At 34.7% G+C, this 16,697-nt stretch overlaps 2 protein-coding genes across 2 annotated transcripts in view; one reads left to right on the plus strand and one right to left on the minus strand.

Annotated features, from left to right (window-relative positions):
- Window positions 1-268: 268 nt before the first annotated feature.
- Window positions 269-16,694, plus strand: LOC139975177 (uncharacterized). The gene is made up of 4 exons (XM_071982861.1): window positions 269-646; window positions 5,441-5,587; window positions 12,254-12,569; window positions 15,964-16,694. Exons 1-4 carry the CDS (start codon window positions 476-478, stop codon window positions 16,653-16,655), a joined length of 1,326 nt encoding a protein of 441 aa, XP_071838962.1. The 5' UTR covers window positions 269-475; the 3' UTR covers window positions 16,656-16,694.
- The window catches only part of LOC139975151 (uncharacterized), a 74,797-nt gene continuing 71,676 nt past the window's right edge, over window positions 13,577-16,697 (minus strand). Inside the window, exon 12 of the mRNA XM_071982847.1 lies at window positions 13,577-13,833. Coding sequence (XP_071838948.1) covers window positions 13,828-13,833 — 6 coding nt within the window. The 3' untranslated portion in view covers window positions 13,577-13,827. The remainder of the gene's footprint in view (window positions 13,834-16,697) is intronic.

Below are 16,697 nucleotides of genomic sequence, written 5' to 3' on the forward strand. Positions count from 1 at the left end.
ATTTCAACTTTGTGAGTATTTATACCTTTGCTGTCGCATATAGTTAGTTATTCCCTTTGAAACTGTAAACTACATCTCCCCCACCCCCCCCCCCCCCACACACACCTTCTAAACCGTTTTTATTTAACAAAGAGACGATTTGTTGTATATCTTTGTACTATAGTCTCCTTCTTCCTCTTTCCTCTCCACCCTCGTTTTGATCTGGTTCATATGAGATCGAAGAAGGTTGCGATTTTCATAGATCTATTACCGTGCGGCCGTTCACACTCCCTACGCGCAGTTGACGCGAAACTGTGGCAATTAGCGCGGTATGATCTCCGGGCGAAAAGCACGCAACATAACCCTTCTTGTTTTTGGCACTCCTGTGGCGATTCGTCTATAAAACATGACTTTTTTCATGCCATACCACCTAGAGCTCTCAAATGTCGCATCTCGTTTGTCTCCAACACTTTAGCCTAATTTCTTGTGAATAACGATGCGGGATAGCTCTTCATCCGTTACTGAGTCTTGGAAGACAGGGTTGTCGGTGTCATGTTTAGCATTGCTGTCACTCTGTAAAGTTCTGCATGGCTATCAGGGTCCATGCTTTCCAACAAGAACGCATTCAGCATCAGCCCTGGGAACAAAAACTCAAAGCAAGAAAATGGTGAGTACAAAATGATTCCAAAATCTAAATCGCATATTTTTGCAAGAAGATTCTTTAAAACGTGAAATGTAAACGTTTTAATTTCATTAAGAAGTTTTTTTTTTAAACTTTATCTCTCCCTCTAATTTACAAAGGTCTTTAACATTTTAGCATTTAATTATGATATTGACATATACTGACCCTATTTAAAATAACCGTTTTATTTCAATATAAAATGTTTTTTTGGAATTATTACTATTTTTTTTTAAATTTAGCATTGATATTTATTCCTGTGATGTCATAGTACCTTTACGAAGTCCTACTAGGACTTACAAAGATTTTGTTTGTACTCGTAACAAACTGAGTTTGTACTCTTACAAGTAGTCACATGTTTATAAATATTAGCTTATATATTTCATATACAAATGCAGATTTGGTACCCCAATCCTTGTACCCCAACCCTTAGATTGTCTACCCAACTCGGACTTATAATTTAATACATTTTTTTGGGCGGCTATTGGTAACTTTATGCTCAAATTATTGTACTAGTTTATTTAATATTTATTTAGAAAAGTTTTTCCATTGTCTCGATCAGCATAGACCTAGACGTAGGATCGATCAATAGAATTCTCTCATGATATATTGTATATAGTGGAACTGCTTGGTTGTAACATTTGTGAACATTCACCAACAAGCCTATAGTTATAGGTTATAGGATATATTACGTTCGATGCGTTCTTTTATGTTTATAATAGAATAAGAAAGGGTTCGAAAATGTGAGACCGGATTTAATTGTTATTATGATTATGATTATGATGATGATGATGATGATGATGATGATGATGATGATGATGATGATGATGATGATGATGATGATGATGATGATGATGATGATGATGATGATGATGATGATGATGATGATGATGATGATGATGATGATGATGATGATGATGATGATGATGATGATGATGATGATGATGATGATGATGATGATGATGATGATGATGATGATGATGATGATGATGATGATGATGATGATGATGATGATGATGATACTATTGTGGAATTATTCTTACGATTATATTGAAACAAATTCGATTTTAAATAAATGATTTCAATCAGTTTCTTAAGAATATGTCATTATTGTGTTTTAATTCCTAATTTCTAAATTTTTACAATTCTATTTGTTAATGTGATAAACAAAAAATGGAATGTCACATTTTCCTTTAAGTAATAAATAAACAATAAAAGCTAAACAAAGGAAATATAAGGTTATACATATTGATAAATGATACACCAGTTAAATTTTAAGAAGCCAATCAATTTATTTCCACAAAGTTACTGGGAAAGATTGAATGTTCATAAATTTTTATCATGGCTATTTAATTCACAATTTTTTTAACGAAATGACAAAGATATTTAGTGAACCTAATTTCTCGATAATAATCTGAGTGTGTTTCAGAAATAAACTAAATTTAGAAATATATAGATAAATTATAATTGTTTACAGAAATTGACTTTTATTCTGCTATCAGTAACAATTCAATCTCAGGTGTTCTACACGTTATGTTTTCTGGAAATCATCATATTTTTTTTTATGATACTATGTTGTGTTCTCTCTGCATCTTTTATGAGCGCTGTTTAATACACAAGAAATATAAAATAAAAAGCAAGACTTTCATTTCAAATAATCATGGAAAAAATAATCAAAACTTTGGAACTTTAGTACTTATATATATGATTAGTAATACTATTGAAAAGAAATTTTTCACTTGGAAGTCTATTGCGACTGGTTTGTATGATATAATAAGAGATATTTATATTGTCATATCTATGACCAGGGCCCTGAACCAGACAAACATTTCAGGCATTAAATAATTGCTTTCTATTGATATAGAAGTTGCTAAGGCATTTATACCAGGGCTTCCCTAACTTGGGTGCATGAATCCTCAGGGAGTGCGTGAATCTATCCCAAGGGGTTCGTGAGACGTTTGATATAATTCGCGATATGATCTTGAAGTTTCCAACTAAATATTTGTTCATCTCTTATTTTTTTCATTATAATATTACACTATGAACTTGATCTTTTACGAAACACTGTTATGCGTATTATAGTATAATAATTACTCAGATCGTGTCTCGAAAAGTTGGGGGTTCGTGGACGACCCTGACATCCACAGTGGATTCGTGGGGGGGGGGGGGATAAAGTTAGGGAAACCCTGCTATAGACCCTAAACTGATAAGGAAGGTCATTTGAAGACGCAGCACAAACAAGTGGTTGATATAATTATTAATAAGTCAGAGAAGTCATATATTGTTGAGTCATATAAGTCATGGCCCTATACGGGTAAGTTATGTTAGTCTCTCGTGTACAGGCTCCAAGTCATATTATAAATTATAAAGCCTTTTACCCTTTTTTCGCCTCCAATGGAATAACACACAAACACACATACACACACGTACAAACTTTTCCATAGTCTCTCTCTTTCTCCAAGTTCAAGATTTTCTTTGGGATGAACGTACCTTTAAACAGTTTTGTTCGTCAATTTTGATCAATTCGAGTTGAAGCCAATATCTTCCACCGTGTAGTAAACTGCTAATGCAGGATTGTGCCCCTAACGGTCTTTGCTGGAGATGAGGGGGCCGCTTACTTACTACTCGAGATGAAAACATAGGCAACATTAAAACCTTGAGAAATACGTCGCATTTAACATCGCTCGCATTTCGTCATCGGTAATGTTTAGTGAGGTGTATGTGAAAACTAAAAGCAATCACTTGCCTGTATTGATCTGTTATTATTAAATAACTTAGGGGCGACGGAAGAGGGTCCAGTTTGGGTCAACAAAGTTCGGAGGGGGGGGGGCAGCGGTACTTCTAACTTGAGAGGATTTGAGAGGGGATAACTACAAATTTTACATCAAAACGTTCCCATAAAATGGATCATCTATGCATTCCCTACAAACAAATTCCAGTATGCGAATGTTTTTTTTTTTCAATCCAAAGTCACCTTTTTATTACATATTTGTTTAGATTCCAAGAAAATATGCACTTTGTCACAACGAGTGGACACTTTCATAATTTCAAAAATGGAGAAGTAATTTGTTTATTATCACTTTTTATTACCAAATAATTTCCTATTACTTCCAGATTCTATGCTTGTGTATTTTATAGTATATTTCAATATTTTATCAAAATCAGTTTTTCTTTCTTTTTTTTTTCTTTTCTTTCAAATCAAATAGTTGCCAACACTTTTGTCTCTTCATTAAAACAACACTGATTTGACAGCTAATTGATCTCATTAATAGCCTATATCAAAGCCTATACTTCCGCCATGGAAACACAAACAAACAAACATAAATAACAACGGAAAAATGAAGAGACTTTATAAACTGTGGGTAAGTTTGAGTTCGGCCCGTTTTGTCCGTGACGCTTCTGGTTCCGCTGGGGTGGACCAAGTTAAAACAACACACTGCACAAAATGGCGGCCGACATTGTCTAGAAGATCTGATGGCTCAAATTCACAAGAAGAATTGTTAAATAATTTTCACCTTTTTTACAAACGGTTTATTACTAGAATCATTGTCACAGCAGTAAGTTTCTTGTAAAGATTTTTTACGCCGTTGTGTTATTTGTTATTTTCTTGCAATATTTCTGGTTCATGACTAGAATCGGTTTCTATTTTAAGTTGAATTGTTTAAACGAAATCACCCAGAATAGTTTGGTTAGCGGTTAGCACAGTTCCATATAGCATGTATTTCGCTGTTAGAAAATATTTGCCGAAGAATTGATGACTATTAATATCGTTGATCTTATTCAAGGCCAAATGAACTGCTCTAACGCCAATGAGAATAGATCTTAAATGTACGAACGTGACAAAATTACAAATTTTAACGTACAATTCAGTTATCTTACAACATTAAACCTATATATTTATTATGTCTCCTATACACCTGTTAAATGCTTTTCATTTAACATGTTATACCACAGAAATATCTTTCTAGATACACGAACGATCTCCTCTACAACTCTCATTACCTTGCATATGTCTTTGTCTCATTAATGTGCTTGTGTTTTCACTTCTTCTTCGATTCAGTGTTTTGAACTATAAATACAGTAGCGACTGTCATTACAGTACTATATAACATTAATGTTGTGATTGAGAGAAGTTACAAAAGTCATGTTACTTTCAGGTATATCGTCGCATTAACCTTGTATTTATAACGTAAATAATTTTATGTTCAGAAATATATAACAAGTTATAGGTTGGGCTGGTATGATCGGGGAAACTTGGGAAGAAAAGAGAAGACTATTTTAAATTTTGAAAACTGGCAATGTTCTCATGATCCCCCTATACTGATATTAACTTTTAAATAAAAATATATATTGATAAACTAACTTTACAAATTTGGAAATTTAAATAAAGATTTATCAAGTTGGTAGAATAGCGGATGTCTTAAACAGATAATTTACCTTATCTATTTATATATTGCTATGAAAATCAAGCCAAGCTGCCGCATTTTGCATGAGCATATCAATTCGGCGGAGAGGAAAATGTTATCAGTTGATACATTTACCTTTGTTTATAAATTTGCTCAGTTGCCTTGGAAAACTTATACTTTAACGGAATAATTCGCTTTGCGAAAATTACGCATTGCACCACACACCACACCACACACAAATACCCTCCCCTCTCTGTCCCCCTCCCCCTCCCCCGGGAACACAGATTAAAAACAGCATTTTCATGTAACTATTCATACAAATCTCTTTGAAAGTTCATTTAATTTTCCCGTTTTCTAATCTCCATCCATCCAATAGGCACTGGACCTTTCTAATAGCAGTAAGCTCCATTTGCGTCAGACTTCTCAAGCAGTTGATGGTAAATCTAGTACGGGAACCCGTCGGTACGCAAGAACTCCAAAATGTGCTCGATGTCGGAATCACGGAGTTGTTTCTTGTCTCAAGGTAAGTCACAAAATTGTCCACTAAAATCATCTTTATTATCTATGATAGGCCAACGTCAATCTGTTACAGTCTTAACTTGAAACAAAATTGGGTAATTAATGAAATATATTGATTCATTAGAACACACGTGGCTTCATTACGAAGGTATAATTATCGCGAGCAAAAAAACAAAAATCATTCTGCTGAACAAGAACGAACAAGGAAAACACACCCGACAGCTTCGGATGGGTTTTGAGTTGCAAATTGGAAGGTGTGCATGGATGAGAATTTTAAGTTGAGAATTATAAAAAAAATACAGTAGGCCTATATATAAAAAACAAATGAAAAAAACTTTTTTTGGGGGGGGGGGGCGGTTGGGACTGTATCTTCCTACTTAATTCAAGTTATTTCCGAAAAGTATATGTGTTAATGTTACACTATAGCTTTAATGGTTTTATCCATGATACACAGCAATTTTGTTTTTCATTTTCATCAGACAAAACAGATACAAATCGCTTCGTAAGAATTTAGCATCGTCGTCGATCGATGAAAATGATATTTCACCGCTGTTTCAGGGAAGTGTTTCCGAAACAGATTATTGTTCTCATCTTACTATATATTTATGATGTAAACTTGAGTTGGGTACATTAAAACTCACCTCGCATTCCCCCTTCCCAACACTCCCTCACATATCCACTTCACTGTCTCCCCTTCCTTCCTTTCCTTACCTCCACCCCCCCCCCCCCCCTCGGCATACCACATCCACTCCTCTAAACTCTTCCCATAAGAGGCGTAGGAGGATATTCCTAATTAGGGGCATACTACCACTGGCTTGAGAGAAGGGGACTCGCCACGGGGCAGTGTCTGGTATACCGGTCAAGAGAAATTAAAGAATGATTTCGGATATAGGTCACCCTTTTACATCCCAAGTTGTGTTATTGTTTCTTTCCAGCGTTTTTCGGTGACTTTATCGCCGGAAATGTTTACGAGCTCTCTTTTGCATTATTCCAGGAATGTTTACTCGTTACTCAATAAAGGGACTGAAAGTTCAATAACATCAAAAGTCCAAGAAGTGATCATACAATATATATATATATATATATATATATATATATATATATATATATATACATATATATATACATATATATATATATATATATATATATGTTATATATATATTTATATATATATATATGTATATATATATATATATATATATTATATATATATATTTATATATATATATATGTATATATATATATATATATATATATATATATATATATATATATATAACTATATATAACTATATATATACATATACATACATATATATATATATATATATATATATATATATATAACATATATATATATATATATATATATATATATATAGAACTAGTATTGTTCGATACAGGTGACAAACGCCTACAGTGGAATTACGACCTTCCTTACCGGTTTCGAACCTCTGGACATACAATCAGCGTCCATAGCCTAGTGGTTAGGGTGTCCGCGTACAGAGCGGAAGGCCCGTGGTTCGAATCTCGGTGGAGGCTTAAAGTTTTTTTCACTGTTCTTGATTTTCCAACTCATTACGATTTTCATTTATATATATAAAGATATATATATAAAAGTCCCAGCGATCACATATATATATATATATATATATATATATATATATATATATATATATATATATATATATATATTGTATTAGGACCATGGCATTAACAGATGTGTCCATTTCCCAGGTCAGTCTCGAGTTCCATCCACTTGCAATACCTCGATGGTATAATGACAATAACATGTCTTCCTCTTTCATAAACACACCAAGTTTCTATTTGGATCATAACAAATTGAAACCAATTCTTGGGACGAGAACGAATTTGAAAACAAAAGCAGGGAAAGAAAATGAGTTTGATGAACCAACACCGCTTCATGGAATGATTGCCAATAGGTACATCATCAAATGTTGACATGTCAGGTCCGAAATTTTGTACGATTTCGATAACCCAACTTCTTAGTCTTGTCATGTTTGGTTATGTTTTCTATTCAGATACGACAAACATGTCTTTAGGCAGAATTTTAGTCTTAATATGACATAGTCATAAAAAAGGCAAGATGGTTGAAGTGTGGGTGCAATATTGCTATCTGATGGTGTCCAGATATTCACTTATAAAGAAAATTGTTAAATCTGTAATGCTCGATGATAGGTTAATATCCTCAGTGCAGGCCTATACAGTTTGAATATATAAATCCATCGTTTCATAAATTATAATAACTCAAACAATCATGTTATTTTAGTTTGCTATGCTATATATATAAATATATAACAAAATGTACAAAATGTTTTATAGAGATAGAACCCACTAGAATAATATCAGTCTACGTTATGCTCTGTAACATATTAGATATTTGATTGGAAAATATAGTTCTGGGTATTCAGAACATACTTTTCCCCTATATTTAAGTGGACTATTAGTCTGCAGTTAACGGCTGTAAAAGTTACAATATTGCTTTAATGTTGACCTTTGACACTGCTTTAATACTTCCTGCCAAGTTCAACAACATCGTTCCTACAACTTAAAGCAGATTCGTTACTTCCGGTTATCATTCTTAGAATTCCGTCTCAGAGGATCAAAGTTGCATCAAAACAGGAAATTTTGAAATAAAAGTACCATCGACTACTCTTAATATAACATAAATATGTAATCCAAAGATTTTCTTATCTTAATACATGATGTCAAATGAGAACCCTAGTTTAGTCGTTTCCTTAAATTTGAAGATTGTTTTTGTAATCTGTACTTTTGATCAGCAATATGGTTACTTTGCATATATATATATATATATATATATATATATATATATATATATATATATATATATATATATATATATATAAGAACTGCCCTCTAGTTCTTTATATTTGACCGAGTTTGCTCTGTCTCAGTTTGACATAAAGGTTTCTATTTAGCGATTTATATATATATATATATATATTTAGATACATAGATTCTTATTCTTTCATGCTTCTCAGTTAACTAAAATAGGCTTTCTTTCTTTACATTTAAAACTTTAACACAAACCAAACGTACCAGGAAAGGTCCCCTATGTTGTCTATTTCACAAAATATTTGTAACTCATTATCAACCACTGTCAGATAACTTTTTAAATAAATTTCATTTTTCGAAGCAGTAGCAAATAATTCTTGCAATTTAAATACACATTTGCTTTTATTTCTATAAGCCCGTTTTGATTAATTAGGTCTTGCAGTAGCAAAGTAGAACTCACATTTCAGTAAGTCGAGGAGACATTTGTTCTTCTGGTCTTATCTTTACATCGTGTTGAACGAATCCATTCAGCGGTGATGTTTTTTCCCAGAAATGTCAAATCATGTTCATTGTTTCAAACTTTAATGTACAAGTCATTGACAGCTACATAATAATAATTAACGAACAAGTCAAATTCTCTTACAATACAAAACTTAAGATCCGACATACCTTATATTGCTTCTTTTTTATTTTATTTAACAGAGCGAAAAATGGACAGATATTTGTCGATTCATTTAAATACCAAAATGAGAATGTCATTTGAGTTAATTATTATGGAAACAAAACTGACAATAATAACAAAATGGAACAATTCTTTTAGTTATGAGATGTGACTGTTTTTGTTTTTGGTGTTATCAAGTTTGTATTGATTCAAACCGAAACACTGTTTTTTTTTAATGTGGTTTTGTTCCTTCAATTGAAGAAGGAAAACTTTGGTGGAATATGTTTTGACAGAAAGATGCAATTTGATCAGACCATGGAAATCATAAAATCCGAGAAGAATGATGAGTTTGATCTTAATATGTCATGAAGGAACTAGATTTCATGTTGCCATGTTATGATTCCCTTGCGAATATTTCTCTTTGATCAAGAAAAAGGTCTTTGTTTATACATGAAAATTCTGTAAGTATGGAAACTAAGTACACTTGTCTAATACAGTTAAATCCTTTCGAAGGCAAACGAGATGTCTTGCACAACAAAAGGACTCATTTTAAATATTTGTTATAATATTTAGCGTTAACAAAGGTTAGGGTGGGAGGATGGGTTACACCAACCCAACACAAAATTTTCTGTCGAATAACGGATTGAATAATTAAACAATTCGGGACGTTTTATAGGTCGTTGCTAACAATACTTCGCCTCTTACCCCCCCCCCCGCCTTCCCTCCTTCCTCCTTCTCCTTCCCCCTTCCCTCCTTCCCCTTCCCCCTCCCTTCCCCTCCCCTCCCAACAGAAGTAGAAAAAGAAAGAATGAGTTTAATACTAGACGATATTTACGTTCACATGCATGTATGAAACAATGTAACAATGAAACACAATGAAACAATAAAGATACCATAGGCTATCTGAGTTTTTGTTGTAATCATCAGGTAAACGTTTCAGGTTCAAATGTGACTATTATCACAAGTAATTTGCTACTTTTCAAGTTCACCACTCTGCTTAATTAACAAGTTTTTATTAGCAATAAAGTGTTCGTTATTGGATCCGAATTAAAAGTTGATGTCCAAAAGTGTGATTTCTATACGTTTTAATTAATATAAATCACATTCTCAACCAAAACTGATTAAACATATCTAGATTTTTTCACAGTTTTATTGAATAATTATGTACTTCTTCATAGACCTACATAAAGGTTTATCATGTCCTTCCTTCCACCTTTCTTTTCAATGTTGAATTGTGACGTCACAATTTTCGTGGTATCGCTTCGCGCCCAAAATTGGTATACTCAAACTAAAACGCGCAGCCGTCTGTACTGATGATTTCAAATAACGTAGTCAGTTTAAATGTATAATAGTTGGTATGTTTACAGCACTGTCACGAACATGGAATTTGATGCAAAGAGAGAAAGCAATGTCTTCAACACAGAAGGAAGGATTTATTTTAAATTAAACGGAAACGTGTTTAATATTTCACCCGCAGTTTGAAGAAGCCAAGTTACTCCATGTGTCAGTATTTTGTTTACAACATATTTAAATGGTTTACAAATTCAATAACATTTCATTCAGTCATTGCACAGCTGGATGCATGGGTTGAGAGTAACCTACAGGAGGTCAAAGGTGAAAGGTAGTTTCAGGATGATGTCACCCAAGGCCTAAGTATTAAAGGAGAAGTCAGTAGTTGTTTTAAACTTCAAAGATTTCAAGCAGTCTTCCCCTTGAGGTTGATTTTGATTTCCTTTCGATATAATGCTGTAAGAGAGTAATTTTATTTTGAAATAAAAAAAGAAGAAAAATAATTGCTGTATGTGATGGACATTGCTGCTGTAATCTGAGGAGAGGAAGATGTGTTTGTTTGAGTAGGGGGGGGGGGGGAGGGGGTAGGGAGGGAGAACTAGTCCGCACCCAAAATCTGTGCAATAACTTCACTGCATTTCTTGAAGACACATTCGACACAACGATACCATATTGCCTTATTCATTGTACCACACACTGGTGCAGAAACTAGTTTATGGATTAATATGTATGAAACTACACAGCGCCCTCTATATTTGTGCTATAATCTACAACTTTGCCAAAAGATATTAAATATTTGTCCCTGAAGGATCCCTCTCCCGGGATCGAACTGAGTCACCCCTCCCTTACCCTTGTGTCATATCGCATTGATGATAGTGCAATTATTGATCATGTAGATTTATGTTCATATAGTTGGGGCTGTAAAATTATGAAGAATATGCGGTGCAATAAGAATAAGGGCGCTGTCTTCAGAAGATGACTGTTTCGCAATGTATTCTTAGTCTTTGATATGGGGTACGCAAACTGGTGAATGGGGAGTGGGAAGGGGGAGGGGGAAGGGGAAGGAGAGGGAGGGGAACAAAAATGTACCCGAAGATCAGATCGATGGGTGGGTGGATAAACATTTAAAACTGGCAGACGGTGCACTGCTTCATCGATTTGGGGGTGGGGGGGGGGGCGGTTGTGGCTTCCCTTAAAATAAATTCATCAAATGAGGCAGGTAGCCTTAACTCTACATCGTTATTTAAAATTGATGAAATATATTTTACAGCCTACCCAATTATTGTACAATATACAAATTTTAAAATTGATCCCACTTGGACACTAGATGTTTTGACCGAATAATCAAAAGATGATGAGCCCAGTTCAGTAACAAATGCTATCCCATTCTCAACGTTGCGCCGTATGGAGCATTATACGCCTTTATCGTGAATTCATTTTTTAATTATAAAAAAGCTAATTGGAAAATGTCAATAACTGCTACTTGTACTTTACGATTTGATGTTTTTTTACATTCGACTAATCAAAGCTAATATCGTCACAGGAATGTATACTTTTATCAAATAATTTAGGAAGTTAATTAGAAGCTAATGAAGCCTTAAAGGAGCATTCTAATATTTTAATATTGGACTATGGCATACTGTATCGTAATGTTTGGTTCAGGTCACCTTTTACGGGCTACGTTCTCGACTGAACGGAATTGACAATTAACGTGACATTGAAATAATTATTTATCGCAAGATAAATATTGATTGCATTTGGTCGGGTCTTTCGCAAATCAAAATTTCTTACCCACATACAGTTGATTTTATACCCACATTATATAATTGCATAATTGTTTACTACGGGCTATACTCATATTACTTGTTAATTAAATAAATGTCGGTCTCATCTCTCCAGGGTCATAAAAGACTTTGCAGATGGAGAGATTGCAGATGTACCCATTGCCTTTTAGTTGCCGAGAGGCAGAGGGTAATGGCGGCCCAGGTCGCTCTCAGACGACAGCAGACAAGCAACAGCGCTCAAAATGATAAAAACAGTAACAAGAACAGTAACAAGCATATCCACTCTGACAGACATAAGCTTCAAGATAACGGCAAGGAGGAAGACATCAAACCTAGTGATACATCAAAAGAAGAAGAACAACTAAGGGAACGACTGATATCTAAGACTAAACTAGAGAAGTCTATAGCGGAAGATGTGTTGAAAAGAACAAGTAAGTCATATCCCTGGTTTGATTTTTTGATTTTTTTTAAAAGATTGTAAGAGAATATTTATATATCTGAGCATATGCTGCAGTGATATCATAAAACAATAGGTGATAACAAAGAATAAATCCGGTAAGCGACAATTTAACTTAGCTGAGAGCTCATTGACTGAGAGATACCTGAATACCACGAAAATGTTGGTAACGTTTTTACTTAAAACCGTTTATATATATATATATATATATATATATATATATATATATATATATATATATATATATATATATATATTTGAACAGTCTGTTCAAATATATATATATATATGTATATTTGAACAGTCTGTTCAAATATATATATATATATATATATATATATATATATATATATATATATATATTTGAACAGTCTGTTATATATATCTATATATATATATAGATATATATAACAGACTGTTCAAATATATATATATATATATATATATATATATTAAATTGGACAGACTGTTCAATTATATATATATATATATATATATATATATATATATATATATATATATATATATATATCTATATATATATAGGCTACATATATATCAATCATATATAAAATAAGAGTATGGAGTATCTATAGAAAGTACAACGTCCTTAAAATACGAATTCAAATATGTATGTGTCAAAGTTACATCCAAAGGGGGAAATCGAACGTACAAGATAGTTTATCTATGTATTTTGCCAGCTAAACATTCCCTCATTTCTGGCGCCAATCTGCTCCGGGGTGGATAACATACACCATTGTCCTAAAGTTAAAACATAATCACATCATTTCATAGATGGGAATGACCTCTTCATCGGCTAGGCAACCATTTCTCAAGAGAAGCTCGCTAAAAGTTGTCTCCCCCCCCCAGGCATCAATATTGTTCTTCATTTTAAAAAGTCCCTATCGGGTCGCTCCATTACCTTACACCTTTCCTTGAGCTGACTGACATGTTTTGGTGACCTTTTCATACACCGTTGTTGTGGAACCATATCATGAAATAAGTGTAGTCGTAGGGACCCAGGATTAGTACGACTATCTTGATAAATTCACACATCATATTACATGCCCCAGGCATGAAGCAGTAAGCGGTCTGTTGTAGATCATTAGCCCTGCAATGGTTCAACAAGATATCGCTCTCCAAGTAAAACGCACACAGTGATTTCATGCTCGTATTTCTAGCTAGCTAGAGATTTCGAGGTGCTTGACCGATCTGTACGAAACGTTAATTTGTTAGCGCTGTTGGTAAAAAAAAAAGAATGTATCGTGGCTTTGATATCAAGTCTTCACGTTTGAGTAACTTAAGAAGGGTGTAAAATTGATTTCATTTTTTCCAGTTATTAATATAATGGCACTTTCGCCACCAACTGGGAATCGAATATCTTCCGCTAGATCGAGATTCAAGTAGCCGTCTTCGTCGGCTAAGAGCGAACAACGAGATCGGAGCTGGAAACCGATACGTACCTCTATCAAAATAAATATTTTTCCAACTGTTGGTATTATGTCAAAACAAGCCACCGTTGAATATTCATGTCAGTTTAATGACATGTCCTGTAGAGAGTGCATTGACCGGTCTCTCTGTCTGGGTGATTGCAATATAGAGGGCAGCAAAAAGGGTTGGCGATATACTAAAACTATAATGTGTACGAAGGGAGCGGCTGATACGTGATAACGTATATAGACAAACGTTTTCAATTGCCTGTGCTACTTTTAAGGCGAATTTGATGGTGAAGTCATCTCACATGTTTGATAATATTTTTTAAAGGGGGAGGGGGGGGGGGATTTGTCCTCTGACCATAAAAATTTGTTTTGTTTTATTATGATTTGAGAAAGTTCATTTCTTAACTTGATATCAAAGATGGAGCAAACCTGGATAAACTGTTCTTGACCACTGAGTTTAAAACAAACATGTTGTATTATATAGATCGCTAGTTTGAGATGACGAAATTGTCGCCTTTCTTTGATGTTTTAGGAGCTCACTTGATGTTAGCATGCGTATACAAAGTTCCTCTTGAGTTCCAGTGAATCATAACCAGACACGAGTATTACTACAATCATTTTCCTTACACACCCTACGACAATGGGTGGGGTGGGTGGGGGGGGGGGGGTTGTGGGCGTGAAATATGAGCAAAGGAGTAGTATCCGTAAACAAAATCTTTTGAAATTAAATATATTTTATATGATGTTTATACGCGGCATGTTTTCAGATCCCGGCCCCAAACCGATGAAACATACCGGTATATACATACCTCTTGTCTCTGGAGAAGAGTGGTCATAACGGGTGTTTCAGGAGCTTTAAAGGTCTGCTGTATAGACCACAATTATAGCACGCTATCATGGAAAAGTTTCCTGAGATTACGTAATCGACCTGCCTTGGTCGTCAAATGACCTCTTTTTACCAATTAGTCTGCAACGCCTGCCACATACTTGTTTCTTGTATGAGGGTCTTTTTGTGAACGCTGTATGATTAACTACATTATAGACATGAAGATATTTCCACACAGTGTTTACACAAGAGCCTAATGGTGTTAAGAAGCTATGCAGGCTAATTGTAGAGCCTGAGGTCGATTTACGATCGTGGCAGGTCGATTACGTAATCACAAAACTTTCCTAGCTATAGCGTGCTATAATTGGATCCGGAACTTTGATATGATCAAGTTGACAATGTAGCTACCTCTGTATTTCAACTCTTTTAAGCTATTTATTGCAATCGTCTATATTAAAATAAAAATCAACTTAGTAACATCAAATCAAATTAGTACTCCACAAAAGGAATTTATACTCTTTTAGAGTTTTCCAAAAGTTAATTTACTGATGATTTACCAAGCGAAGAAGTACGTTAGGGTTCAAACAGAACAAAACCAATGGGGGTGTTCTTCCAAATACAACCATTTTGCATAGGTCAACGTGCTACCACCCTAGGGGGTTGTTGCTGTCAAAATATTTGCTACTTAAACTTCGATGGTGGGCAACGAGTTGAAGAGTGATTGAACCAAATTTTAAGCAGGATTTAGAGTTTGGTTTCCATTTTTTTAATGGTATGGATTGTTTTTCTGAATTATTCTGAAATATATGCGTGTGAGCGTGTGTGTGCGTGTTTACTTGTTGTGTACGCTAACTGAGGACTTGAACAATAGGGGGGGGGGGGGGGGGGCGATAGTGTCTTCAGTCTAAATGTGAAAACACCTGCGTGTGAACGTATGAGTATGAAATGGCAAAATGTACATATTTGTCTACCAATCGAGAGTCAAAAGTACGGAAATAGGATACGATATTTAACTTATTCAATTTTTATTGAAGCTTTCATAGAAATGTAAAAAAAAGAAGAATTCTCGCATATGTAATTTTTTTTTCTTATTTCTATTTTAGGTGGCGCTCGACGCTATTTGAGACGATTTCCAGCATCGACGATATCTCGACCACCCATTCTACTGCCACCGGGTGTTTCAGAGCGCATGCGCAAAAGACGCGCATTCGCAGATCAAGAATTAGAAGCAGTAATGTGGCAAAGGGAATGCCAACAAGCTTGTACGATGATCGGAAATCGACGAATCAACTTTCCTCCGCAGACGGATTCTTCAAGACTCGTATCGCATCCGCGAGAAGAAACAGAACTAACCAGGCGGCCAAACATTTTGAACACTTCACCGCAGAGAAATGCAAGCCAGATAGATTCCTCAACGGAGAACCAACTCAATCTCTCCATGGATTCGGCTTTATCTCCGACGTGTTCAAACTTTGTAGCAAACCTTGAACAACTCAAATTTATCAATCCTACTCTGCAAAGACCTTTATTCCTTTACTTATCGAGATATGTTCCACTACCGGTACCTGACTTATTACGCATGCGCACAGCTAGGGGTAATGTGACGTCATTCGAAAGAAACTGTGTTCATGGAGAAGTACCCCCTCTTTCAGAACAGACATCTCCTCTACCGGACAGTCCGTCTTCGTGCGGAGACGAGTCTGTGTCGTCACCGGAATCAGCTATCGCAGAATTATCGTGTACTACCACTGGAAGAAAAACTGACTTCAGTATCAGAAATCTTCTCGAGAACTGACATTTGTTTCAATTGGCTTAATTTTTAACCTGTGTGTGTATG

This window comes from Apostichopus japonicus, chromosome 2 (assembly GCF_037975245.1).
Source record: "Apostichopus japonicus isolate 1M-3 chromosome 2, ASM3797524v1, whole genome shotgun sequence".
Lineage (NCBI taxonomy): Eukaryota > Metazoa > Echinodermata > Holothuroidea > Aspidochirotida > Stichopodidae > Apostichopus > Apostichopus japonicus.